Source organism: Phaethon aethereus (genome assembly GCF_964289735.1).
Source record: "Phaethon aethereus genome assembly, chromosome: 16".
In the NCBI taxonomy this organism is placed as follows: Eukaryota; Metazoa; Chordata; class Aves; order Phaethontiformes; family Phaethontidae; genus Phaethon; species Phaethon aethereus.
This window is the reverse complement of record NC_138592.1, coordinates 18,055,691-18,080,150: the sequence shown is the minus strand read 5'-3', so window position 1 is coordinate 18,080,150 and position 24,460 is coordinate 18,055,691. Positions and strand designations below refer to the sequence as shown.

At 52.5% G+C, this 24,460-nt stretch overlaps 1 protein-coding gene across 1 annotated transcript in view; it reads left to right on the top strand.

Annotated features, from left to right (window-relative positions):
• The window catches only part of LOC309410908 (rho GTPase-activating protein 39-like), a gene marked incomplete at both ends in the record, with an annotated part of 45,608 nt that overhangs the window by 2,887 nt on the left and 18,261 nt on the right, over nucleotides 1-24,460 (top strand). The window contains 1 exon segment of the mRNA XM_082007401.1: nucleotides 16,340-16,738. Coding sequence (XP_081863527.1) covers nucleotides 16,340-16,738 — 399 coding nt within the window.

Genomic DNA, 24,460 nt, shown 5'->3' with positions numbered 1-24,460 from the left:
CTGGACATGAGCTGGCAATGTGTGCTCACAGCCCAGAAAGCCAACCATATCCTGGGCTGCCCCCAAAGCTGTGTGGCCAGCAGGGCGAGGGAGGGGGTTCTGCCCCTCTGCTCTGCTCTGCTCTGGGGAGACCCCCCCTGCAGTGCTGCGTCCAGCTCTGGAGCCCTCAGCACAGGAGAGACATGGACCTGTTGGAGAAGGGCCAGAGGGAGGCCACAAAAATGATCAGCAGGATGGAACAGCTCTGCTGTGATGACAGGCTGAGAGAGTTGGGGTTGCTCATCTGGGAGCAGAGAAGGCTCCGGGGAGACCTTACTGCAGCTGGCCAGGACTTAAAGGGGGCCTATAAGAAAGACGGGGAGAGACTTTTTAGCATGGCCTATAGCCATAGGACTAAGAAAGAAATTTTTGACAATGAGGGTGGTGGAACACTGGCACAGGTTGCCCAGAGAGGTGGTGGATGCCTCATCCCTGGAAACATCCCAGGTCAGGTTGGACGGGGCTCTGAGCAGCCTGCTCTAGTTGAAGATGTCCCTGCTCATTGCAGGGGCGTTGGACTTGGATGACCTTTACAGGTCCCTTCCAACCCAAAGATTCTATGATTCTATGAAAGGGTAGGGCTTAACAGTCATTTTTCAGCATGGGTAAGAGTCAGTGGTGAGGCCTGAGAGACTGGTCCTGGGACTGATTTTCATCCTATGGGTGACCTCAGGCATGGAGGGGTACAGTGAAATCCCCAGGTTTGCAGAGGATCCTCAGTTCTTTCAGGTGGTTGGATACCTCATTGAAGATGAGGAAATCCAGAATAACCTCAGAGAACTGAGCAAGTGGGCAAATAAGTGGCAGATTAACTTCAGTGCAGGAAAATGTGTGGCACCTGTACAGGAAAATTATCTATACTGGGTCTGTATGGTGCTGAACCTGGAGCTGGTGGTTACAGCTCAGGAAGGAGCTTGGAGCCATTAGTTCTCTGAAATCATCATCTCAGTGTTAGCCAAAAAGCCAATAAATTTTGGTCGCCATCAGCAAGGGAGATAATAACAAAGCAGAGGGCATCATTTTGACCCTTTGTAACACTTTGTTGCATATCTTGGGGGCTGCATGCACTTCTGGTTTCTGCATCTTGAGAAGGCCAGTGGTGTTTGGAGGGGCTACGGAGAAGACAATTGAAATGACTGAGGGACAGAGCAGCCACCTTATGAGGAGAGAGCACAAAAATTGTGACTCCTTGGTTTGGAATGAAAGTCTGGCATAGCATGTGATCAAGGTATACAATATCATGAAGGCACTGATTAAGTTGAATTTTATCTACCAAGTCTTGTGGCACTAGAACCAGGGGCACTTGATGAAACCTGTAAGAGATTAGTTTAAAGCAGGTAGAAGGAAGTTCTTTTATTTTACACAGTGTATGACGAACTTCAGAATTCATTATCCCAGGGGGGTATGGATGCAAAAGGCATCAGCAGGCTCAAAAAGCACTTGGGTAAACTTACAGGCAGCCAGTCTGAAACAGATATTAGGAAGAAGAGCTAGGGATGTGCCTTTAGCATCCATAATACAAGTGTGGATTCTGGGGGAATAAGGAATAAGATGGAGAAGAAGGTATGACCAGGCTCACGTGCTCTGCCTAACAAACCTCTCCTGTTGTCTCAGCTGTATACAGGATGGAGGGGCAGTTGATTTCACCCAAGATATGGATCTTATGTTCTTGAAAGTGTCCAGAAACCAACATTAAGTAGGAATGTAGATAGATATGACGTGTTGTGGAAGAGCCAGCGTGGCTTTTGTAGGCCAAAATTGAGCCCGATGACTCCATTGGTACTTGGAAGGTGCTTGCGAGCACATGGCAGGCGTGATCCAGTGGAGTGATCTAGTGGACCTCTCTGAAAGGTTTCAGCATGGGATATCCAAGAAAAGTCCATCATGGGATGCGTGGGTGAATAATGGTTAAAAGATAGGCTATGAAGAGGAGTAGTCTGTCAGACTTCATAGCGTAGGGAAGTCCCTCAGGGAAGCCCGGCTGGGATCTCTGCCACTCACAGCTTTTGTATGTGACCTAGAAAAGGGGATGAAAGCAATATCTGGGGAAGAGCGTGCCACAATCCATGTGCGCAGTGATGGGCTTTTCGAGGTAAAGAGCAAACGAGGCAAGAAATCCTGAGCACTGAAATTCTCAGTGCTTGAGAATGAGGCGGGGGTTACAGGTGTTTCTGCAAATGTATTGCTGGTATTCAGCAGTGCTGCAGGAAGGGAAGAGGAGGTTGTGAGCAGCAAAGAGGGGAGCAGAGAATAGAACGAAAAAGTCATGATACCACTGTGGTCTGCTGTCATGTTGAATATTAAGTGAGTGTCAGGTTATCCCATCTCAGAAAAGTCCTTGCTTCTAACTGCTGGAAGTAGAGTAGGTGCTTCTGTGGTTTTTTGCTCTTTTTTTTTTTTTTTATCAGTGACAAATACTATGTACTGGAGGCAGATGAGGACTGTCTGGGTGGACATCAAATATAAAGGGAAGTTGAGTGTGGTCCAGATCTCTGCCCCAATCCATCGGCTATGCTGTAGAAGGAGGAGAGAGATGGACACTGAGGAAGTACACTGCCCATTTTGATGTCTTTCTGAATTTGCCCCTTTTTTGCTGCTTTCCTTGCCACTGCTGAAAGTGAAAATTTCAGTTTTGGACTGAACGCAAGCTAATAAATGCTTGGATTTTTCATGAGGGAAAACAAAAGGAACTTGTTTTGGGCACCAAATCAAAAAGTAAATTGTTCTCACACCACTATTCACTGTTACCATGTATAGCAGTTACTGCCATGGCAACAGATATTTTCAAGATCCAGCCAAGATCTTCCAGGGCTGCAACATAACTTCTGATACTTGCTCATTGTGTTGCTATTAATGACTGTGTTTCCCCTCCTTGTAGCCAGGAAGTTTCTTCTTCCTTATGTACCAAGTGCAAGGGATAAGCTCATTTTAAATCAATTGTGGGGAGAAGTGACACTGGGGATTTCCTGGATTTTTTTTTTGTTCTGGAGATCCTGTCTAGTGCTGCCAGCTCTGCAGCCACCTCCTGAGCTGAGCTGTCTCTCGTGCTATTTATAAGAAAGCCCAGTTTGAAATTTTTTTTTTCTTAAACCAGGATGACACATTTACTCTTCCAGCTATGCACAGAAGCTTAAGTGTTTATTTCAGGTTGACTTGGTCAAGGCGAGAACCTGCTGCCAATTAAACATGATCTGGGCCTGGCTCTGGCCTGCACAATTTTTTTACTTATCTCCCGGTCATTTAAGCAAGATAAACCCTGTGTATTCAAATTTGTGGTTCAACTGTTCTTGGCAGTAGTTGAATTTAGCTATGTTTAAAACCTCCAGGTGTACATCCACTTTTTCCCATCTGCATTAGCACGCCTGTATGAATCTCCTTTGAGTTGGAAGCATGTCAGAAATACCACTGCCAGGTCTTTTGGCACCTGCTGAGGAGCTGTGGAAAAGGTGAGACTTGGCTTTCACTTACGCTGGTGGTTCCTCTCGAGCCTGAGCATCTGTGATACACTGCAATGGGTGAGGACCGGGGTCATGAGTTTCTCCCCAGCTCTGGTTCTGGTTGTAGACAAGTCACAATTGTGCAGTTGTCCAATTTCCCTCCAAAGGAATGAGTTGCTTTGCCAGGCCAATCTCCTCTCCTCCAGGGAGTCTGCTTTTCTTCTCCAGAAGTGTAGCTATTAACTGTAAAAGCCTTCCTGCCCACTTTCCTCACCAACTCAAGAGTTAGAAGGAAGATACTCTATGAGCACTCTGGTTTTCCTTGTTTTCCAGCACTTCCAAGCCTTGCAGCTTTTTCTGATGTCTTTGATCAGATCACCCTTCCCCAGATCTCCCTGACCTGTTGGATTGACAGCCTACCATCATAACTGAGAGAAAAAGATGTAGTGAAAACATATAATCTTTTATCCTACCAAACTCCTTGCAGAAGCTGAAGAAATGAGCATATGCCCTGCAGAAAATTTGTCCAAGGCAAGAAATAGTTCGGTTGTGTCCGCAGGAAGCAACTGCATCCTTCTTTTATTGCTGCTCTACCTGTTTCTTGGGAGGGTCCATTGGACGTGGTACTACCAGCGGCACTGCCAAAGGCTGCGGCTTGCTGGGGAGGCAGCACACGTGACGGGGGCATTCAGCCGAGTGATCCTGGCTGGGACGGTACTGGCTTGTGCAGCCCAGCTGGTTTTCCTCCTGGACATCTCCAAGAAACAACTGAGACCTTTGAGAGCCTTTGGTGATTTACACAGTTATTCACCAATAACTGGCTTCTTGCTGACTCTCAGGAAGGCTTAATCCCACCTGTGTTTCTATGACATGGTGAGAGCAAAGGCAGATTTTGGGCTTCAACTAATTGTGCTTTGTTCCAACGTGCGAGGTTGCAGAGATGTTCAATTTTAAAAAGGCTGTGACTGAGTCTTTGTTTCTCATTAAATCAAACCAGGTCTGGTTAATGACAAAGCATCAGAACTATACATAACTAGTATTTTTGTTTATTTGGAGTTCGAAGTTATTATAGTCACTGCTAATCTTACAGACACAAGTGTGTAGCATACAAAGCAACGGTTGAAATACAGCTGAAGGGATGTGACTCCTACCCACACCATAACGTTTTGGATACAATTGGGAAAAGAATGTCAGTTCAGGGCAACACTTAACACGCCTTTCCTTTTGGAGGAAGCTTTTTTTAATTGTTTATTGCATCAGAATAAAAAACAATGGAAAAAATCAAACATGGGCTGTGTTCATCTCAAACTGCTAATTCATAGGTGCACTCTTCAGAGACTGAGGTGTGCATGGAGCAGGGAACTGTGCGCTGCTCAGTGGGGCAAGCGTGCAGGAAGGGGAAGCTGCGGGAGGGCACTGAGGCGGTGCGGTCCAGTTCGTGGGCTTCGCAGCATCTTTAGTCTGTTGTGTCCGACGTGCTCTTCGTTCAGCAATTCCTATACGCAAAACAACTGTAAGAAATTAATTTCTTGTGGAAAAGAGGGGGGTTTTTTCTTCTTGTTTTGTGAAGGGTTTATGAACTCTGGGGCTGAGGTTTTTGGCTATTTATTTACTGCCTCTTTTCCCTTGCCAGAGGAAATCAGTGTGCTTTGGGCGGAGGGAACATGACAGCTCTGAAGCAGCTCCTCTGCACGGAGTCCCATCGGGATCAGCTTCCTGATGGCAGCTCGGGTGCAAGGGGAGAGTTATTCTTTTGTGGACTCTGTGTTTCCTATTCCCTTTGACTCACTGCCAAATTCCTCTGCCATCATGGCATTGTAGTGGTTAACTTGAGTCACACTTAACAAGCTTGGACAGCTAATACTCTGAAGAGCTTCTCTGCATTTGTTCCTGCTTAGTTTTTTCAGTAGAGTCGGCAGAGACAGCTGCAGCCGGAGATATTTGCCGAAGAATGAAGTGGCCTAAAAAAGTTGTGATGAAACACTGTTATCTTTGTTCTATAGTTTTAGCCACCAGTGTCTTGTGGGCTCTGCTGCTGAGAAATAACCTGGTCCCTTGCAAACCGCGTCTGTTGTGCATGAGTTCTCAAGGGACTCTGTGTTTCAGCTACTAAATGACTGGCAGCCCTTTAAATGAAGAGAGACAGAGGACTATTATTTTGCTAATGCCACGCATTTAGGAATGTTGATGCTTCAGATACGTAGATTTACAGATTGGTGCTTGAAGGCCTTCTGCTCTCTGATCCAGCTGTTTGTAGGGAGCCAACAGCCGGCACCCTCAGGGACACCTGCCGTTTGTGTATGGCCTCGTGTAGCAGGTGCTCCACCCTGTAATTACAACCTTGGTCTGCTCCTTCCCCCCACCACTGCTGGCTCCTGCACCTCCCTTAGAAAAGCTGAAGTTATGGTGGGTTTTTTATGGTCTGGTGGAGTTATTTTAGACCTGAGGTGGGTGGCTCGAGAGGGCCTTGCCATTCCCGTTACTGCATGCTCTTGCTGAGAGTGGCTGCTCGGTCCCGAAGTATCAGCTGATGGGTTTCCCTTTTCTGCTTTTGTAGGTTTCTCTTCCGTTCTTGTCTTCCCAGTCTTCGCTCACCAACATAATTCAGAAACCTTTGTAAATGTTTTCTCCTTGCTGCTCAGTGTTCGTAGCAAATAAACATCTCTGTGCCTGGTGGAAATGAGCCCGTGGTACTTGGCTGTTGGCTTTGCTCTGTCACGGCTGCTACGGACTCTCTCTTCCCTTCAATGAAGATGGTACAAAAATTGTTCTTCTTTTCTCCTCCTGTATGGGGAAACTATACGCCCTGTAGCACTGCAGCACGTTCGTGGCCATGCAGCACCTCGCATGGTTTCACTAAGCCCAGGATGATCTATCAGTGCACAGAAATGATGAAAATCAGTTGGCTGCAGAGTTGCGTTCCTTGCACAGCATGAGTGTGGGCTGCTGCCGGGGCAGTGGAGCAGTTGCTGGGTTTATGTGGTGGAGCAGGTTTTCCAGAACAGCTTCTGATTGTGGAGCCTCCTGTTCCTGGGCTGCTCTCCTCAGCATCGACTGGCTGAGGCAGCAGCTGCAGGTTCCCTGGCCGCAAGGGCTCGTGGCAGTGCTGGGAGGAATCGCTGAAATTGGTGGCTGCGAAGAGTAAACGTCAGTCCTGAAGCAGCTGGGCAGCAAGCTAGATAAACCAGGACCTTTGTCAGTAATTCCTAGAATGACAGAGAGGGCAGTGGGTGCTGCAGTGTTCTTGAAATAGCCAGGATATCATCTGTGTGACATTACTTGCTTTGGCACAGGGAGAGCACTTGGCATGTGCTGCTTCTCCAGGACTCTGAGCTTTTGCCCTTTATCCTTTTGGCAGGTGCATCTTCTCCGCCTCGTCCCCTGCAGCCATATCAGCATGACGCTCTTGGCCCCAGGCGCAGCCTTGGCAGCCTTGGGAAATGTCACCCTGCTTAGGTCTGATTTATTTCTGTTCAGTGGCTGACAAGAGGTGTGGGGGACTTAGAGGTCTGTGGAAACAGGAACAAGCCATGTTCAGTTTTCTGGTCACTGACCAGGGTTTCAGTCAGCAGGTAGCTCCATGGTGCTGGGGCTCACTGGGAAGGCAGGAGACTCATGCATGGGTTCTAGCTCTGTCCCTTCCTCTCGCTGTGTGTCCGTCTCTTCCTTTTGCCTGTGTCCATCCCCTGATAAAAACAGGAACAGCCCTGGCCTATTGTAAGGTTACGTTTACGCTGGGAGGCTCTTAGGTGCTTCGAGTCCTATCTTAAGCAGATCCTGTATGACTGTGTGCCAGCACATGCTCCCAGAGGTGGATAAAACCCAGCTCTGCTCTGGCTGGAAGCATCTGTCTCAGCTTGGTATGACCCAAGAAGACATAAGGAGGAAGCAGATGTGTGACCTTGGGTACCTCACTGCAGAGATTTGCGTGCCTGAAGGGATCCAGCTGGTGCAGCTGGCCATGGCTGCACATGAGTACCCACTGCCTGCTTTGGGAGGCCCTGTATGACCATTGGGATGACCGCAATGACACTCATCGAGCCGTGCTTACAGCATAGGTGCCTGTACAAATCCACCCTGGAACTGGGGGCCTCACCTCTGGGAGCGATGGGAAGGTGTTGGGCTGCTGCCCTGGGGCTGAGCTTGGGATGCCTTGCCGGGCAGAACCAGGGGATGGAGGGATGGCAGGATACATCCCAGCTGTGGTGGTCAGTTGTTGCTCAACTCGCAGGTTGTTCTGTAATGCCTTCCCGTAAGCAGCTGTGAAGTATTTCTTCTCCAAGGTATTGCTAAAATTGAGGTTTTCCCATGTAAATCCTGTTTGTTGGGGACAAAGTCTGGTTATGAGCATGTTGAGGTAGGATGCAGTCACCGTCAGAGCGTGGCACCGCTGATATTGCTCTGAGTCCCAGCGGCAGTGGACCTGACCACGTGTCCTGGGATCGATGCAGTCTGTGGCTGTGCAAGTGTGAGGACAGCACCAAGCTGCGCCAAGCCTCAGCTGCCCTCCAGGGCACCCTGTGCCCCTTGGGCAGGGACCATTCGCCTGGCACTGAGCCTCCCCCGCAGCTGCCTCCCCTCCAGTAGCTGGGATTTGTACGGGGCTGTGCATCCATGCAGCATGTTTTGGAGGGAGAAGGAGGGGGATGAAAGCTGCCAGTACTTCACCCGCCCCCGTTCTGAAACGCGTTCTCCAATGCTCAGCCCTTAAAAGGAAAAATTACTCTGCTGAAGCCTTCTCTGAGCTTAGGAGGTGCCACTGCGTCTGGGCCAAAGCAGAGCTTTAGGGAGGCTGTTTAAGGATTGGGGGTTTGGGTTGTGCTCTGACGTGCAAAACGAAAACTCCAGCTGTGATGGCGGGAAGGATCCAGGGGATGCTGTGGTGGCAGCCTGAGGGCCCGACGGATTGTCTGGGCAGGTCCTGTAGCCCAAGGAAACTGGCCCGCTGCTCTGTTGTGTCCTGGGGCTAAAGCTCTGCAAGGGATTTTATTCCCCAGTCATGTAAAACCCCTGGGTTGGCTGGGACAGATATGCAGGAGAGGCTGTCCAGCTGGGTGTGTGTCCCTCGCCAGCTTGAGGACCCTTATGAAGAGCAGAGGGAAGCACCTGTAACCTTTTTGATGCTGAATGCTTTTTGACATTTTATGTCTTTCACCTTCTGCCCAAGCTGCAGTGGCCACAGCTGGACTCTGGCCGGGACGCAGTCCAAGGTGCTCACCCTCACAGACAATTTGGGAACAGAGAAACGAGCAGCCCTTGGTCTTCAAAGGAGCAGGTCCTCTCCCTGGGCACAGCAGCCAGCCCCACACTGCGCCTCCGAGAGAGGAGCTGCGGCAAGAGCCTGTGCTTACCCCGGCTGTGGAGGCGCAGGCAGAGCTATGCGCAGTCTGCATTGCCAAGATTTTTTTTATGGTTGTGGATTTTACTTCTCCTCTTGCCCTCAGGTGCAATTTCCTTTAGTGTTGGTCTGTGCAGTCCCCTGGTGACTGTGCCCACATCGCTGGTACCTGAACTCCTTCTGCTGTTAGTGCCCATCCAGCAGGCGCTTTATGCTCTGTCCTGAAGCTGTGAAAATGGGGATGTTTCCTGCCCCTTCCTCTTCTCTCTATCACAGAACCACTGTCCCATGGAGGAGGGATAGAGGATGGGGTGGGGGCAAGCAGCCCTTCAAGTCCCTCTGTCCTCCTTGCCCCGTGGGGAGCTCTCTTCATTGGCTTCAGCGGTTGCCTGGGGATGATTTCAGGGTCTGGATCAGAACAAGCCTAGTGCTGCCAGTGGGGCTGTGCAGGTCCTGGTGGGCAGGGCACAGCAGAGTGGATGATGAGAATGTGCAGGTTGGTGTGGTGGGAGTTTCTGTGCTGCCCTCCCTTCTCCCTGCTGAGATACAGTGCTCTTGAGATGCCTGTGCATCCATCCTACCCAAGGTTCAGGTGCTGGTGTCAGGCTGTAGGACCTTATGCCTTTGGGGTTGTTCTGGGCTTTATGTCAAGTTGATTATCTTTGTAGTGCAACTTGGTGTGGTGTCTGCCATCCTTTGGGGAGGGATCCTGTCTGCTGCCCCAGTCTTCTTGTGGAGACGCCAGGAAATCTCACCTGAGGTCCTTGTTTCTTACGTCTTTCTCTCTGAGACAGTATCTTGGAGGAATCTGCTGTTAATTTTGGCACTGTCTTGACCCACTCTTGCAGGATGAGCTGCCCCATTGCCATCAGTTCTGCTCTGCAGCTGGGGTGAATCAGAAGTCTCACAGCAGCAAGATGGGAGCCAGCAGTGCTGGCACAAGGGCTGGGGGAAGTTTGGGAATGGCCTGGGAAAAAGCAGGAACCATCAGAATCTGAGCAACCAAAACGCCACCAAGTGTCTCATCTGATGTCACTATTTTGGAAAATACCATTTAGCAGAAGGCTTGGGGTTTTCTTTTTTGCTTTTCTTTTTTGTTTGGTTGGTTTTTTGTTTGTTTTTTTAATTAAAAACACCCAAGTAATGAGGCGCCTTGTATGATAGGATGTTTTCCAGGCTCTCTCCTACCTCTAACCCACCCAAGTCATGGTGTTGTGCTCTGTTCTCCTCTCTGTAACGTGTTGCCAGGCTGGGCTCTGCTTTCAGAGGGCTGCCCGTTTTCTGCTCTTGCTGGAGATGAGCGTACATGCTCAGGCTTTGAGCAAGTGCAGCCATTTGTTCTATATTTTTCACAGTCTGGTCTGTCTCCTGCAAAGCAGAGGTTGGTTTGTTTGCACAATGCTTATTTTTGGAAGCAGGAGAATTTTAGAAACAGGCTGCCATTATATTTATTTTAGTTCCTCTATAATTTTTGTTAAAAGGATGCATGTGTATTCAAAATAAGTTCAGAGAGAGAGAGGGAGAGAGAGAGATGTATGTGTGGGGAGAGAGTTGTTTTGGGTACTCCCTGCCCCTCGTGCTCCCCTCCCCCGGATCTAAATTACAGCATTTCAGGGCTTGACTGAGAGAAGACAGTGAATAAAGTTTAAATTGACTGAATCAGCTGTGGAGCATCACCATGAGGAGCTGGTGCTAGAGGACTTTTTGGATGCCCTCTGCAGCTCCAGGATACAGATGAGTTTTACAGCATTGTCCTGGCTTTGTTGTGCAAATCTGAGCGACTTGGAGCCACCTGGGGGTTGCACTTTATTGCTCAGCGTCTGCACTGAGACAAGTTTTACTAAGGGAAGTCTGTCTGACAGCCCACCCAGTGTGCTGGGGAGGCTTTGCCCATCGTGCAGAAGGTGAAGGGGCAAGCATGATCCTCTTAGAAAAGTCTGCTGATATTGGGGTTCTTGAGCACAGCCCGGGCTGCTCTTCAGCCAACCGGGAGTCTGGACCTGCAGAGGAGCAGCGATGTCAGCAGCTTCGGTGCCTCTGGGATGGTACCTGTTCCCCATTCCTCTACTGGTTTGCCTTGGTCTGCTGCTGGGGCCTCCCTTTGGAGCACTTGGAGTTGTAAACATGGCTTTGTTCTCCATAAGGCTGCTCCTGCTCCCTCTCATGGGCCCCTCATCGTGCACTCTGTTAGCAGCAAATGAAGAAGGCTCTGAAGTCCCTGATCATTTCAGATGCCTGTCCCCATCACCCCAGCCGCTTGTTGCAGCAAGGAGCCTTGGACACCATGCACGCGTCCCTGCCTCCAGCCCGTGTCACAGTGTGATCGGTCTTTGAAGTTGTACTTCAGTCTCTGTGTGTGTCTCATGGCCAAACTTTTCATTCCTCGTCCTCAGGGAGAACCACTTAATAGGCACTTACTCTTGGCATTGACATATCCCATCATCAGAGATTATCTAATTGAGTATCTGCCCAGTCCTGGGGCCCCACCACCTCCTGGGGCTTCGCAGAGGCTTCAGCAGCCCTAGCTTGGAGCCATAGGCAAAGAACTGCAGCTGTTCATGCAAGGACACAGCAAGGTGGCTGCCCCATGTAGGGTGTGGTAGCAACACCTTGTCCATGCAAGGTACAGAGATGATGTAAAGGGAAGCATCAGCACGCATAAAGGTCATGTTGGCCAATGGCCCCTCAAGTTCTTCAGTCTTCTGCTGTCCAGGAAGGTCTCCTGTCCTCTGAGTGCAGCCATCATTCTGTGATAATAAATAGGAGGCCATACATTGGCTGCGTTGCCGGAGGAAGAGCTTCATTTCCCAGTTGCTTTTCTTTGTGTTAGAGCCACCTTTGAGCATGCTGCAAGCTCCCTTTGAGGGCATTAGTCTTCAAAAATACCACTTCGTATGGACTCATGTTTGGCCAAGAAGGACTTGGTACTACCCCATCTCTCTACAGGGCTCATCCTGAAACGGGGAAGTGGGGGAAGGAGGTGGGATCTTGGCTCAGGAGCACAGAAGTCAAAAAATTCCAGAACATGGAAGTGAAGCGGGGGATTAAGCCGAAAGAGGTCTCCTTGCAGCCGTGCAGAGGGGTTTGCTCGCAGCCTGGTGTGAAGTTCCCCAAGGCAGGGGTTTCCTGTGGCTTTCTTGGGGCTCTCTTGCCTTTGGCAGGTAAATGCCTCCTCAAGTTGATGCTGAGCAGCATGTAATGAGTGGAGAGAAGGCTAAGTGCAGAGGGCTGGGTGGTCACATTGCACTGGTCTCAAGCTGACAGCTCCAGCTGAGAAAAGATCTCTCTACTATTCTTATCTTTGGATGACCTTGCAAAGAACTTGTGGTGTGCAGGGACCATGCTTGGCTGGCTGCAATGCAGTGCCACTTGGGTGATGGTGGCAAGACAGCCACCTCTCCTGAGGAGTAGTCGTTGTTCAACTTCTTGGGGTGTCTCAGCTCTTCCTGTAAGTGAGTCTTCTCCTGTATCTGATCTCTTCCATTTCTAGTCTTGTTCCCTTCTCTTTAGTTAAAACAACTTTATTTTTTCCTGGACTTACGCTAACATTTATAGTCTTGTGAGACGACCTAATCAGGAGATGCTAGGAGGATGCTCTTTCAGGCTGAAATACCCTTTTCTAAAAATTATTGGTTTTATTTTTAACTCCAAGGCTTTGCCAAGCAGGAGTGGCTGCCGGGAGGGACCCAAGCTGTTTTTGAAGGAAAACAGTTTGCAGATGTCCAGCACCTCTGTCCCCGAGGCTGGCATGACAGAGCGCTGCAGCTTGGCCTCTTACCTGCTCTGTCTATACAACACTTCATAAAAAGCAAGCTGGCAGCCCGTGAGGGCTAAGCCTTTAGGTGGTAACAAACCTGTCTGCTCATGTGAGATGCAATTGTGCACAAAAAGCCCTATGCTTCCTCCTGCCTTTTGTACACCTGGTACGCCGTCGTCATCGTCCCCCGCACGCTGCTACTTGGGGACCGACCCCCTCCCCTGGCCCTGCCAGCCGTCCAAAAATTCAGCGTGCTTGAGGCAAGCGCCTCTGCAGTCAGGTGGGGAGGAGCGGCTGGAGCTGTGGCCTGTTTACAAGCTAGGAAGCCTGGGAAGCATTTGTGTATTTGTGCAGAACACGGAGGGAACTCCTGAAATCTCTCTGACAATACAGGAGGATTCACAGTGGAAATGTGGGTTTGTTTCTGGAAGCAAGTGGGGATTTTGTTGAAATTCTTCCATGTTGCTGGCTCTGGTGACAAGGTTAGTCCCCCGGTGCTGCTTCAGTGCCGGCTGGCTGTGTGTTCCCACGCTTGGGCTGCAATGGGCTTCGGTCTGGGTTTGCAAACTGGGCCAGCAGGGAAGTCCTGCTCCTGGGGACCATGAGTCCCAAGAGATGAGATAGACTGAAACCACTGCAGTGATCCCACTGGTGTGACTGGGCACCGGTGGGAGCGGGCACACGCTCTGTGGCTGCTGTGCTGCCCAGTGCTTGGAGCTGAGAGCACTACAGGGAAAAGCGTTATTCAAACCATTCCCAGGGAACTTCTTTAACTCCGTAAAGAGGAGTTGGAATTAATTTTTTTTATGTCCAAGTTATGGCCTTATCTCTCTGCAGTCCTGGGTTTATCACGTCTTTCCAGAGTTCCTGATGTTATGTTCGAGGCTTGTGTGGCAGCCCAGGGCTGGCCCTGCTCCAGGAGTATGCTCCTTGCTTTTCCTTTTCTTTCTTTACATATGAATGTGATTGTACCAAACTCTTTGGTATTTCCATGTGTTCCGTGCAGATTTTTTCCCTGGTTAAACTCTACCTCAGTCATCCTCAGCCCCTCAATTTTAAGAGGACAAAGAGGTCACCAACCCAAGTCACCCACTTACGTGTTTTTGCACGCAAAGATAAACGTAAGCTTGTTAAAACGGAAGACTATAGTTAGCAACACACGCTTGGTCGTGGCCAAGTGCCATGAGAGAATTCATTATTTTCAATAGCTTGCCCTTAACAGAAAATAGCTGACCTCTCCTCTCTCCCAAGGAGCAACGGTGCTGGCAGAGCGGTTGGTGTTTCAGAGTTTTGCTAATCTAGATGTTGGCGAAACAGATCAAAACCCGCATGCTCTTGAACATTAAAAAAGTGGTTCACTCAACTGCGTCTTGATCACTCAGCTGGGTCTTGCAAGGTTTTGGGTTTTTTACCTTGCCAAGCAAATTCTCCATAACTACCTCCTGTCCCTCTCCCAAGCTCGTCTGCGTATGCATTTCTCTGTTGCTTTTGGTGGGGAAGTCCTGCCATGCCTGCTTTCCTCTTCCAGCCCTTCCAACAACTGCTCTCCTCCTCCCCTGCCTTTCCTCTTCTGAGGGCGGTATGCTGTGCTCCCCAACTCCCCCACTTTCCAGCACTGGCAGCACTCCTTGAAGCTGCCATTGTGCCACCTGGGTTGTGGTGAAACGGAAAAGTTTCAGGTTTTGACTGAAAAGTCCACTTTTCAGTGCCCTGTACCCCTTTTCCTGTTGACTGCCTTGCTTCTGGTGAAGATTTGCGGTGCTCTCAGAGGTCACTGCTCCTTTTGTGCCCGTTCTGAGCTGTCGCTCGGACCCTCTTTGCCAGTTCCTCGTCCTGCCTGTGCTTCTGCAGTTGACGATGCCCTTGGTAATGGCAGTGACTTGCTGATTTATTCCAGTGCCTGTGGTTTGACATAGCAACTGCGTGGAAATAATCAGGCTGACTCCGTGATTCCCACCCCAAGCATGGGGCACTGGTCAGCTGTTCATACTGCACCTTAAATCAAATAGGGGAACTGATCCATTTTTGACCAAAAAATACCAAACAACAAGACAGATGTTTTCTGGACAAAGGGCGTTCCAAGTGGGATCTGCTTGCGGGCAGCACTCTGCCCTGCTCTGGCAGTGGTGGGAGCCCAGCAGGAGTTGGTGCCATGGGAAAGGCAGCGTGCTCTGCTCCCAGCTGCTTGTGGGACCAGTGTGAAGGGTCATGGTGGTGATAGCCTGGGCCGGGTGAGCTCATCTGGCTGAAAATGGACCTCTGCCACATGATAGATGTCACGGTGGGGAGAATTACACCTTTTCAGAGGTAGGTCAGGTTTATTTTGGGTTTGACTGACGTACCTATATAATTTTGCATCCTCAAAGTGTAAAGGAGCAGCCTGCTTTTTAGGGGTGCATACCAGCCTTGCTCGGCATTGAATACACCCACGGCTTTCCTAGTTGGGGGGGGGGTCTGATGTGCAATTAAAGCCTCTCCCAGACTTCTCTGGTGAGAGGGGACACACTGACCTTCCCCAGAAAGCCAGGGCAGAGCCGATGGCTGTGCTGCCCTGCCAGCCACCACCTCCTCTCCCACAACTGTGCCAGCAAGCCTGAGCACTGGGAGCCCAGGCTGCCATTTTGGACACTGCAGTGCTGCTACCATCAACCCAGACCCCTCCAAGAAACCACATGCCAGCAGCGGAGGGTGTGCGAGGGGGATGCAATGGGATCTCCCTTCTCCTGCTGTTCCTCTGGGAATGGCTCCTGCTCCATGCCCTGGACAGGGCAAGCTCCTGGGGCACTGGGCAGGAGCAGGTTTCAAGGGTGGCCCTGGACCCGTCCTCTTCATATGGCTTTTATTAATAACAAAAATAACTTGGATTAAATAGGACCTCTTTCCTGCGGCCACCAACACAGGGCAGAGGAGGAGGGTGGAGGGCCAGGACTCAGGGGGTGTGAGGAGGAGGTGGGGGGCACATGTAGGTTTTATCTGTGTTTTAAGCTGCACACTTGAGCATGCTGTCAGGGGCAGCATTGCTTTACAGGCAGCATCTCCACCATGGGGGAGGAGACCTTGCTGCGGTTTGCACCCCTTCTTCTGTTAACCTGGGCCAGGTAAAATGGTTTGGGCTACAACATTGTGGAGGCATTGGCTTTGCTGAGCTCCTCTGCTCTCACCTGGGTCAGCTTTTTGGGGTAGGGGAGTCAAGTGTTAAAGGCTTACGTGCCTCGTATGAGGACTGCACAGCCCAACACCTCTGTTGCCACAAAACCATTGCACTGATCTGCCTGAAAACCAACCCTACAGCACTGCCCACGTTGCTGTCTCACTGAGCCCTAGGCTGCGCCAGCATGGGTGCTGGCAAGGGACCCTGGGGCTGGAGGGGCTCCTCTGGGCAGCAGAGGGATTACAGATCAGTGGCAGGCCATGCCTGTCCTTTGCGTCACCTTACACCTTGATGTGGGTTATCAGAGCACCAGCAGACGATGCTTGCCCGTCCCGTGTCGCTTGTCCCGGGCTGGGGAGTGGCGAGCTGATGTTGGGGCTGGGCTGGGGGGTGGCCCCCCCTTTCATGTGCCAGGGAGCTCTGATTTGGCTCACCCATCTCTCAAACCCTTCCTCTCATCTTCCTCTGAGCTTGTTAGATAGCTGAACGGCCTCGAGCAATGCTTTGATCTGCGGCATGGCTGCTTGGCCCAGAGGCAGCAGCTCTGTAGGACTCCGAGACAACCCATTTGCCTCGAGCCTCTGGCCCAGACTAACACGGCTCTACTGTCCCTGCAGCTCAGACTGGGTGGAGATCATCGAGCCCCGCTCCCAGGAGCGGATGTATGTCAACTTGACCACCGGCGAGTGCGGCTGGGAGCCTCCTCCCAACCTGAAGGTGCGCCAGTCGGACCAGAAGCAGTGGTGGGAGCTCTTTGACCAGAATAACAACCGCTTCTACTACTACAATGCTATCACACAGCAGACGGTGTGGCACCGTCCCCAGGGCTGTGACATCGTGCCCTTGGCGCAGCTCCAGGCCATGAAGCGTACCTCGCAGCCCAATTGCCAGAGCCAGCAGCACCGGGGCAGCACCAGCAGCGAAGGCAGAAGCACCCCCATCCAAATGGCCCTCCTGCAGGAGATGGAGAAGGGCAAGGGTGACTGTGCTGCAGAGAAGAGGAAAGACCCTGGCAGGTAGGGAGAGCTTTAGCCTTCTCTGTTTATATCTAATGGGTGACTCCAGTTGCCAGGCAGGTACTGTCTGCCAGGCAAAAAGGCTGGAAAGTTGTGCTGCCCCAAGCGGGTGTAGTGCTGGGGCAAAGTGCTGCCAGGCCAATGACTGCTGCCACGTGCCCTCCTCTTCCCGGCATACAGCTGTCCACTTTCACCTCTGTGATACTGTTTGAATATCCCTGGTCTGGGCCAGGCCTCATTTGTGTGGAGTACCATAAAAACACACATCAAAAGATAATCATCGCTCCAGAGCCCTTCATGCTAAATAGGAGAGGGATGGGCAGGAGTGTCACTCAGGGGTGAGCATCGTTGGACACTTATGGCAGGGTTTGCTAGGATGGCTGAGCCGCTGTGCAAGGCGTTAGGCTGCTCTGACTCTTTCCCTCCCTACTCGCTCGGCTGCTTGCATGTACTTGCAGCTCTGGCCAGGGTGGGAGGTGGGGCTGCAGGGAGAGAGCTCCTGAATACAGTTATTTGCTCACAGCGAGCCTGAAGTAAAAGAACAATAACGGGATGCTATTTTGTTTGGCTAAGAGATTTTCTTACACTTAAACCAGTCTGACAACAATCAGGGTCTTTTTTTTTTTTTATTGAAACTTTGCCAGCTTCAGCTGCACAAAAGCATCCCCTCCCCAGTCTCTGCGGGGATGGCTGCTCCTCCACCTGGGCCACTGCCTGGGGCTGCCCTGCCTCCCTCCTGCCCTGTCTGGGCATCATCCTGCCCTAGAGAATGTGGTACCAACAGCCAGGGAGGCTGTGCAGCAAGCAGAGTTGAGTCACGCTGAGAAGTGACTCACCCAAGGACTACAGCAGAGCTTGAGTGAGCCTGGCACTCCTGCCATCCCTGCCAGTGCTCCTTGTCCCCACTTCTGGGCAATGCAGCAAGCCAGGCTTCTTTAACAGATTTGGTTTTGGGTCAAGGTTGCCTCTCTGTGTGCCTGGTGCTGGTGGGGGAAAGAATAAAAATGAAGCCAAGATGATGAAAACCATGTAGGACGGTGATTCTGGAAAATACACTCTCTAAAGCATCCTAAAGTGAGGTTTATCAGTTGTCTGCTGCCCACTGCGAGATGCTACTGTATTCACTTCAGATCTGTGTGACTGGGAGACGCTGGTGATGCATGTAAAGTGCACCAGAAACTTTACTGGTGCCTGCAATCCTTTCAGTGCCTCATGCCCCATGGGCAGCCCCTCTGAGCTTCAGACCCATCCAGAGGATGATCCTTGTCCTGCCAGGAGAAACCTGAACAGTAAGAAATGCCTTAAGCTGAACCCCAGTAGCTCCCAGTTTCCCCCAGTCCTCCCCGGTGACCACAGGCGAACCACAGGCATGTGGGATTTGTTATGAGCCGACCAGCTTCCCCTCCTTGTCCCGTTGCAGCCCAGCACTCTGGAGTAGCTGGGACGGGCTCCAACAAACTATGTGTTTCCAGAGGAGTGACTGCAAGAGCCTTGCATGGGGCATAAAATATCCTGAGTTCTACAGGGTCCGAAATATTTCTGAGTCAGGCTCTCAGGAGGGGAACGTGGCCTCCTCTGCCTTAGTCTGGGGAACAACTGTGCCTCGAGGCGATGCCAGCTCTGACCTGTCCTTCAGCTACCCGGTCCTCTCAGCAGGGAAGAACCCACACAGGCCACCTCATGTAGGAGGAAGGGGAGGGCTGCAACGTGGGCAGGGTTTTGCTTTACCTTTCCTCGCCAGCCAGGCTGGTCCCAGGCAGCATCTTGGGCATCGCTGCTGGTTCTTCTGCAAGGAAGGGGAGTGGGAAGGGGTCCTCCCTCGCTCCATCCTGAGCCCAAGTTTTTGCAGCAACCTTGGGGCATTTTGACCCTGCAACAAACTCCGTTGAAGGGCAAGTGCTGGGAAGGGTGTGAATGGCAGCTTGCTTGGGAGCTAACAGGCTGCTTGGACGTGTGAGGCTCTTCTGGATCCTCACACCGGTAAGCCAGCAGCACTTGCCTGTGGAAGCTGCTGTCTTGGAAGCAGGAGACTGAGCACTGTTTCCTTGAACACCCATCATGTGTGGCTACTGCTATTTGTGAGCAGGGGTTGCATGTCTGGTTATGCCATGGAGAACGATTTCTCTACCTGAGTCTGACACCTGAGGAGAGATTTCTTGCCTATTGCTATCTCGTAAAATGGTGAACAAAGAGCTGAGCCCAAAGCAAGTGTTCACAGGTGGGATCTAATGCCCTTGCTGGGATGGTCTGGTCTAGTAACAGCAAAACCACATGAAGCTTGTCAGCTCTTTTGTCTGTGTTCCCTTCCTTCCCTCGGCAGGGATACAGCTGTATAAACAGAGGGCAAATACATTGTGTGCTGTTGGTAGCATTTGACATCTTTATAGGTAGCTGCACCTAAGACAGTTTCTTTTTTGTCTCTAAGGAGTGCACAAAAGATTTGTTTTTCTTCCCTTCATGTTTGTCATCCCATGATAGATGGAGAGACCAGGAGACACCAGTGTGGTCCCCAAGAGGGGCCTCCTGCAAGCACATGCCACAGAGAGCTGGGGGAAGGGATCTTATCCTTTTTTCAGTAATACTTTGTGATTGAGGGTTTTTTTTCTTTTAGCAGGCTGGTTTTTCCCACTCTTCCTCTCTCGTGCCTCCTATCAGCACTGCTAAATCTGCTGTGCCCACTGCCATGTCTCAGTGCTGCCAAACTCTCTGTGCGCTGCTCTTGACAGCCTCAAGCAGAGCAGAGACACTTCCCGGACAGGCGAGTGCTTCAACGCTGCTCCTTGCTGCCTGTTCCCTCAGTCTACATACCGATCTCACCCTCTCCCTCACTGCCCCACCACTTGCTGCTGCTCTTCCAGCTCTCTAAAGCACACCAGCTCAGAGCAACCTTCTCTAGACACTGGCCCTTGTCTTCCCCAGGTGGCATGGGGAGGTTGACCCCCTGTGGGGAATGGCACCTGCTTGCTGAGGGGGAAACACTGCAATCCCCGGAGCCTCCTGGGGAAGCTCTTCTGCCTGTGCATGTGCTCTTGCTCCCGTGTTGGTTTTCTGCTGTGCGTCCCAGGGCTGCCCAGCCCAGTGCTGGCTCTACTCTCCCTTACCAGAGCAAGGACAGCAGGCAGCACTTGCCTTACTTGCCAGACCCCTCCCGAGCACTTGGGATCCTGGTAGGAAGGAAGGCGGACTCTGTCCAGGGGACATGGGTGCCAAATGATCCTTTCACACTCTGGAAAGCTCTTCAAAGGATGGATGTGTTCCCTTGGGGACTGTGACACCAGCCTGGGGCTGAAAGCAGCTGGTGGCATTTTGGAAGTGTCTTGCGAGCCGCTGCAGCTGTGCCAGGGTTTGCCGGAGCTCTTCTGACCTCATGGGTGAGAAAGGGCTGGACATGGTGGAGGGCCGAGGCCTGATGAGGACAGTCTTGCTGGGAACGGAACCTGTGTGCTGGTCTGCGGCATTTGGGCATGCTACCGGTCAGGCTGTTGTCCGTGTGGACCAGCCCTTTTCTTCTTCCTGTGGTTCTCCCAGGGTCAGGGGCTTTTTCAGAGTGGAGTTTCTGAGGTTCCTCTTGTGATAACAATGCATCTCAAAGTCCTCCAGGTAGAAATCTACCATCCCTAGGAACATCCCGTCCCACAGGACAGGAGAGGCGTGGGTCCTTTCTGCATGGGCATCAGGTTGTGCTGCCCATCCCCTCCTTGCCTGCCTTCCCCACGGCTCAGCATCCTGGGCTGGGAGGGAGAAGGGGAAGGGTCTTACTATGCCAGGAAGGTATGCTAGAAGGGGAGTTAGAGAGGATGTGTGACATGAAGCCTGTGAAGGTAGCTATGAGGGCTTATGTCTCTTGAGGCCCAGTGTAAGTAATGCCAATATTAAGTTCTTTATAATCGGGCAAGAAACACCATCCTAATATAGGCTTGTTTCCATCTTATGCCACTGGCCTTGGGGAAGGGCGCACAAACACAATGCGCTTTGCACGTGTCCACAGAGCTCTCCTCAGGGATGTGCAGACCTGGGTTTGTGCGGGTCACCCCCACGGGGTCTCCATCCCTGCCTCTGGCATGGGTACCAGAGGCAGCAGCAGCAGTGCCAGTGAAATACAGACATCCCTGTTCATTCACCTCTGTCAAAGCACCGGGAAAATGACTGCTGGAAAGGGCAGTGGTGAGGTGCAGGGCCTTTTCTCTAGGCTTCTGGGATGGAGGAGCAAACAATGGAGCTCTGGAGCCTGGGAAGAGCTGCCGGATATGCTGGGCCTGCTGGAACTGGGTGCGGGCTGGGAAAGCCAGTGCTGGGTTGTGCTGTTTATGTTGGAGCTACTTGAAAGCATTCCTCGAAGGAACCGTCTCTGGGGACTCGGCTGGTTGCTGAAGAGCATGGCCGAGCGGCTATGTTGGGACGTTTCTCCATCCCGGCTTTGCTTTCCCTCAGGGCTTTCACTGCTCAGAAGGACAAGGCTGAACCTTTTTCCATGCTGGGAAGTCAGGAAGTCCCCATTTGCTCAGTCTTTTCAGCACCCTGGGGATGAGGTTGAGAGAAGCTGGCCTCAAGACATCATTCATGGCTGTGGAAATGCTCCTTTCAAAAAAGCCTTGTCTTCTCTGTGGTGGTGCCTCTTTCCTCTGATTTCTGGCGGCTGTGGAGGCTGGAGACGACATGTTGTGTCCAAGATGAGAGTGACAGGTGAAGTGAGATACAGCACACATTTAGAGCTTTCACTTCATCATGTTCACTTACTATCCTCCTGGTAAGGGGGAGTGTGGTGGCCTTGGTCAGGCTGAAGCTCCACTCCCTTTGCCCTCAGTGATACTGGAGCGGCACAGCTCCCCTGTCTCCTCCAGCCCTGTGAGACCTCCCTGGATATCCCAGCAGAGCCATGCAAGGACATTACCATGGCATGAGGAACATGCCTGAGTCCTCTGCCAGCCCTGAATGCAAAGTTCCTGGGTGCAATACCATCTCTTTGAAGTAGGAGTGCCCGTGGGCACACAGCAGGCATTGGGGCTTGCTGAGGCGGTGCTAATACCCAGCAGGTACAGAGGAACCCCTGGTAAATGCTTGGGTACATGGGTCTTTGCATCCCGAATCGCAGCCGGGGAGCAGCAGTGGCATGGTGGCCTTGCTTCTCTCCCACCTCTGACTGCACCTTTGCAGCCCACCCTGCTTGGCCACCCTGCATGTCCGTCATGCAAAAGGTCCCAGTGCTGTCATCCCGAGAGCTGCCTGAGTGCCCCGGGCTCTGCCAGCTCTGTGGGTTCGCAGCGGTTGGCCTGAAACACTCCAGGGTGGGCTGGGTCCCAACGGGAGCTTTGCCTCTCAACCCAAAGGAGGGAACATGAGTTCGCGGAGGCAGTCGAGCCCATTTCTCTGGCCCTGTTGCCCACTGGGGAGCGGACCGCAAGTGTGAAAAACCTGCTGTGGGGAGGCTTGCTGCTCATGGCAGAATGCCTTGCCTCGTTGCCTTACCGTGGCTGTCTGTCTAACCCGTCCTGTTGTCCTGCTGGCTGGTCTGGGGGCGTTCATGGAGCAGGCGCAGGGAGAGCCCCATGCCAGTGCAGAGCTCCTGCCACTCCCTGCCTCGTCCCACCCGCGTGGCCAAGCCCGTGCCGAGGCCCCACCCCGTCCTCCCGCCCCGTGCAGGGCCGAGGTGTGGGGCGTCCTCCCGCCCCGTCGCGCTTTGGGGCGCCCATCTCCCTCAGACTGGCAGCGGGTCGCAGGTAGGCAGCTGGTCCTCTGGGGGAGGCCACAAGCACAGCACCCGCTTTTCTTTTCCAGATCAAATTCCTCATTTTCCCTCAAATCCCTCACCCGATCAGGTACAGACTGGGACATGCCCAGCACTGCCATTTGAATCACGACGGGCGCTGATATGACTGATCGGGCAGGAGGTGGTGCCACTGCTTGCTCTGGGGGGGCGTGGAGAGGCTCCTCGCTGCGGCCCAGAGCTGAGCGAGGAGGTGGCAGAGCTTCGGGCTGGGTTCCTGCCACTCTGGGTTGGTGGGGTTTGGTGAGCGCCGGAGTGGTGGGCACTAGTGGGACCGCCGATGCTGGGCGGTACCGGCACGCTCTGAGCCTGTGCGAGGGGATGAGTCTGGTCATACTGTGCCTGACAGAGGGGGGTCTGCCAAGCGTTCGCTGAGTGCATAGTTCAGCTGCATGCAGAGCTGGCTGGAGGTGCAGTGTTGTAGGTCGGGGAGAGGAATAACCTCAGGAGGTGGCTCATGGGACATGGGGTCCAGCACCTTCCCGCAGAGCACAGGGCTGTTTTCCAGCCCTGCTACAGCTGGGGGTCTCTCGAGGCAGGGGGACACTCCTGCAGCTCAGGGACTGCGGCTCTTTCTCCCCCGGGACCCAACAGCTAGATAGTGCTGGTCCAGATGCAATGCTGCTCCGGCCATAGCACTGAGTTAAAATCACTCCCCTGTGATCACTCTGGGCCTGCCTGCCGAGTCAGGAGCCCGTGAGCGGCTCTGTCCTGCTTGTCCTTGACACGGCTCTGTACCAGTCCCACTTCCCTACCACAAAACGAGCTGCTGGTACAGCCAAGCGGAGGGGTAGGTAGAGGGGTGTCAGAAATACTCATCTAAAAGCCTACCAAATGTTGCTGCTCTGGTTCTTCCTGTTAGTCCAGGAGCTCTTCGAGGAACAGCCGGCAGCAGCGCCTGCGCCTGGCATTGGGGCTTGGCTGTGTGCAGCAGGGACACACCGGTGCGAGGAGTGGTCCCTGTGGACCCCAGGGAGGGACGTCTGGTGGGTTGCAGGGCCACATGTCTTCGCGAATGCCACCCCCATCCTGCCTTACCCCTGGCTGTTCCCTGCCTGCATCCTCGCTTGGCGCTGCTGGCGTCACCCCCCTGCTCCAGGCGTCATGCCTCCGGGAATAAGCACGCAGAGGACAAGCCACGATGGCAGAACAGGAGCAGGAGAGCAGGGGCTGTGTGTGAAGGCAGCTTGGGCAGGTGGAGAGAGGCCAATCCCAAATCCCTCAGTATTTTCCAAGCAGCTGCTCTTAGGGCAGGGTTCGGGTCAGTTCTGGACTGCAATGCTGTGAGTGGGAGGTGGTCTCATGGTGGTGGCATCTCCATCTTGAAGTAGTGTCAGGAGCTCCCTTAAAATAAAACCCTTTGTGCCTTAGCAGGAGATGCTGGGAGAGGTCCCTGGAACAAGGGGGACCCCAGCATGGGAAGCAGAGGACGGCGGCCCTTTCTCAAACCCTCTCCAGTCACCTGGGTAGTTGCACAAGGCAGAGTTGCGTGTCTGTCGTGGGGAAGGAGCCAGGCCCTGCAAAGGCAGTCGTGTGGTGTGAGGTGGCGGGGGCCTTTGAACCCTGGCCAGGAGCCAGCTGCTGCGCCCGTGGCAGGGCAGCGCTGGCCTCACCCGTGCTTCTCCCGGCGCCGGCGTGCAGGGATACAGTGCCGTTGGAGAGCATGTTTTGCCACAAGTGTGGTAAGCAGTGGATGGGGAAGGAGCACGCCACCCCCTTAGGAGTGGAGTGAGTGGGAGTGGACATGGGATATTGGGTGTGGGGCAGAGGCATGTAACTGGGGGGGAGCAGGTGAAATAGGGCATCCACAGTGACGTGAGGCTGTTGCTGTGGGGCAGACATGTCTTGCTGGGGTGGGGTGTGGGGAGAGCAGGGTGTGTACAGATGCACCCGGCCGGTGGGAGAGCCATGGCGGGGAGGACAGGCAGGGCACCCCCAGGGAAGCTGTGCTGAAGGAG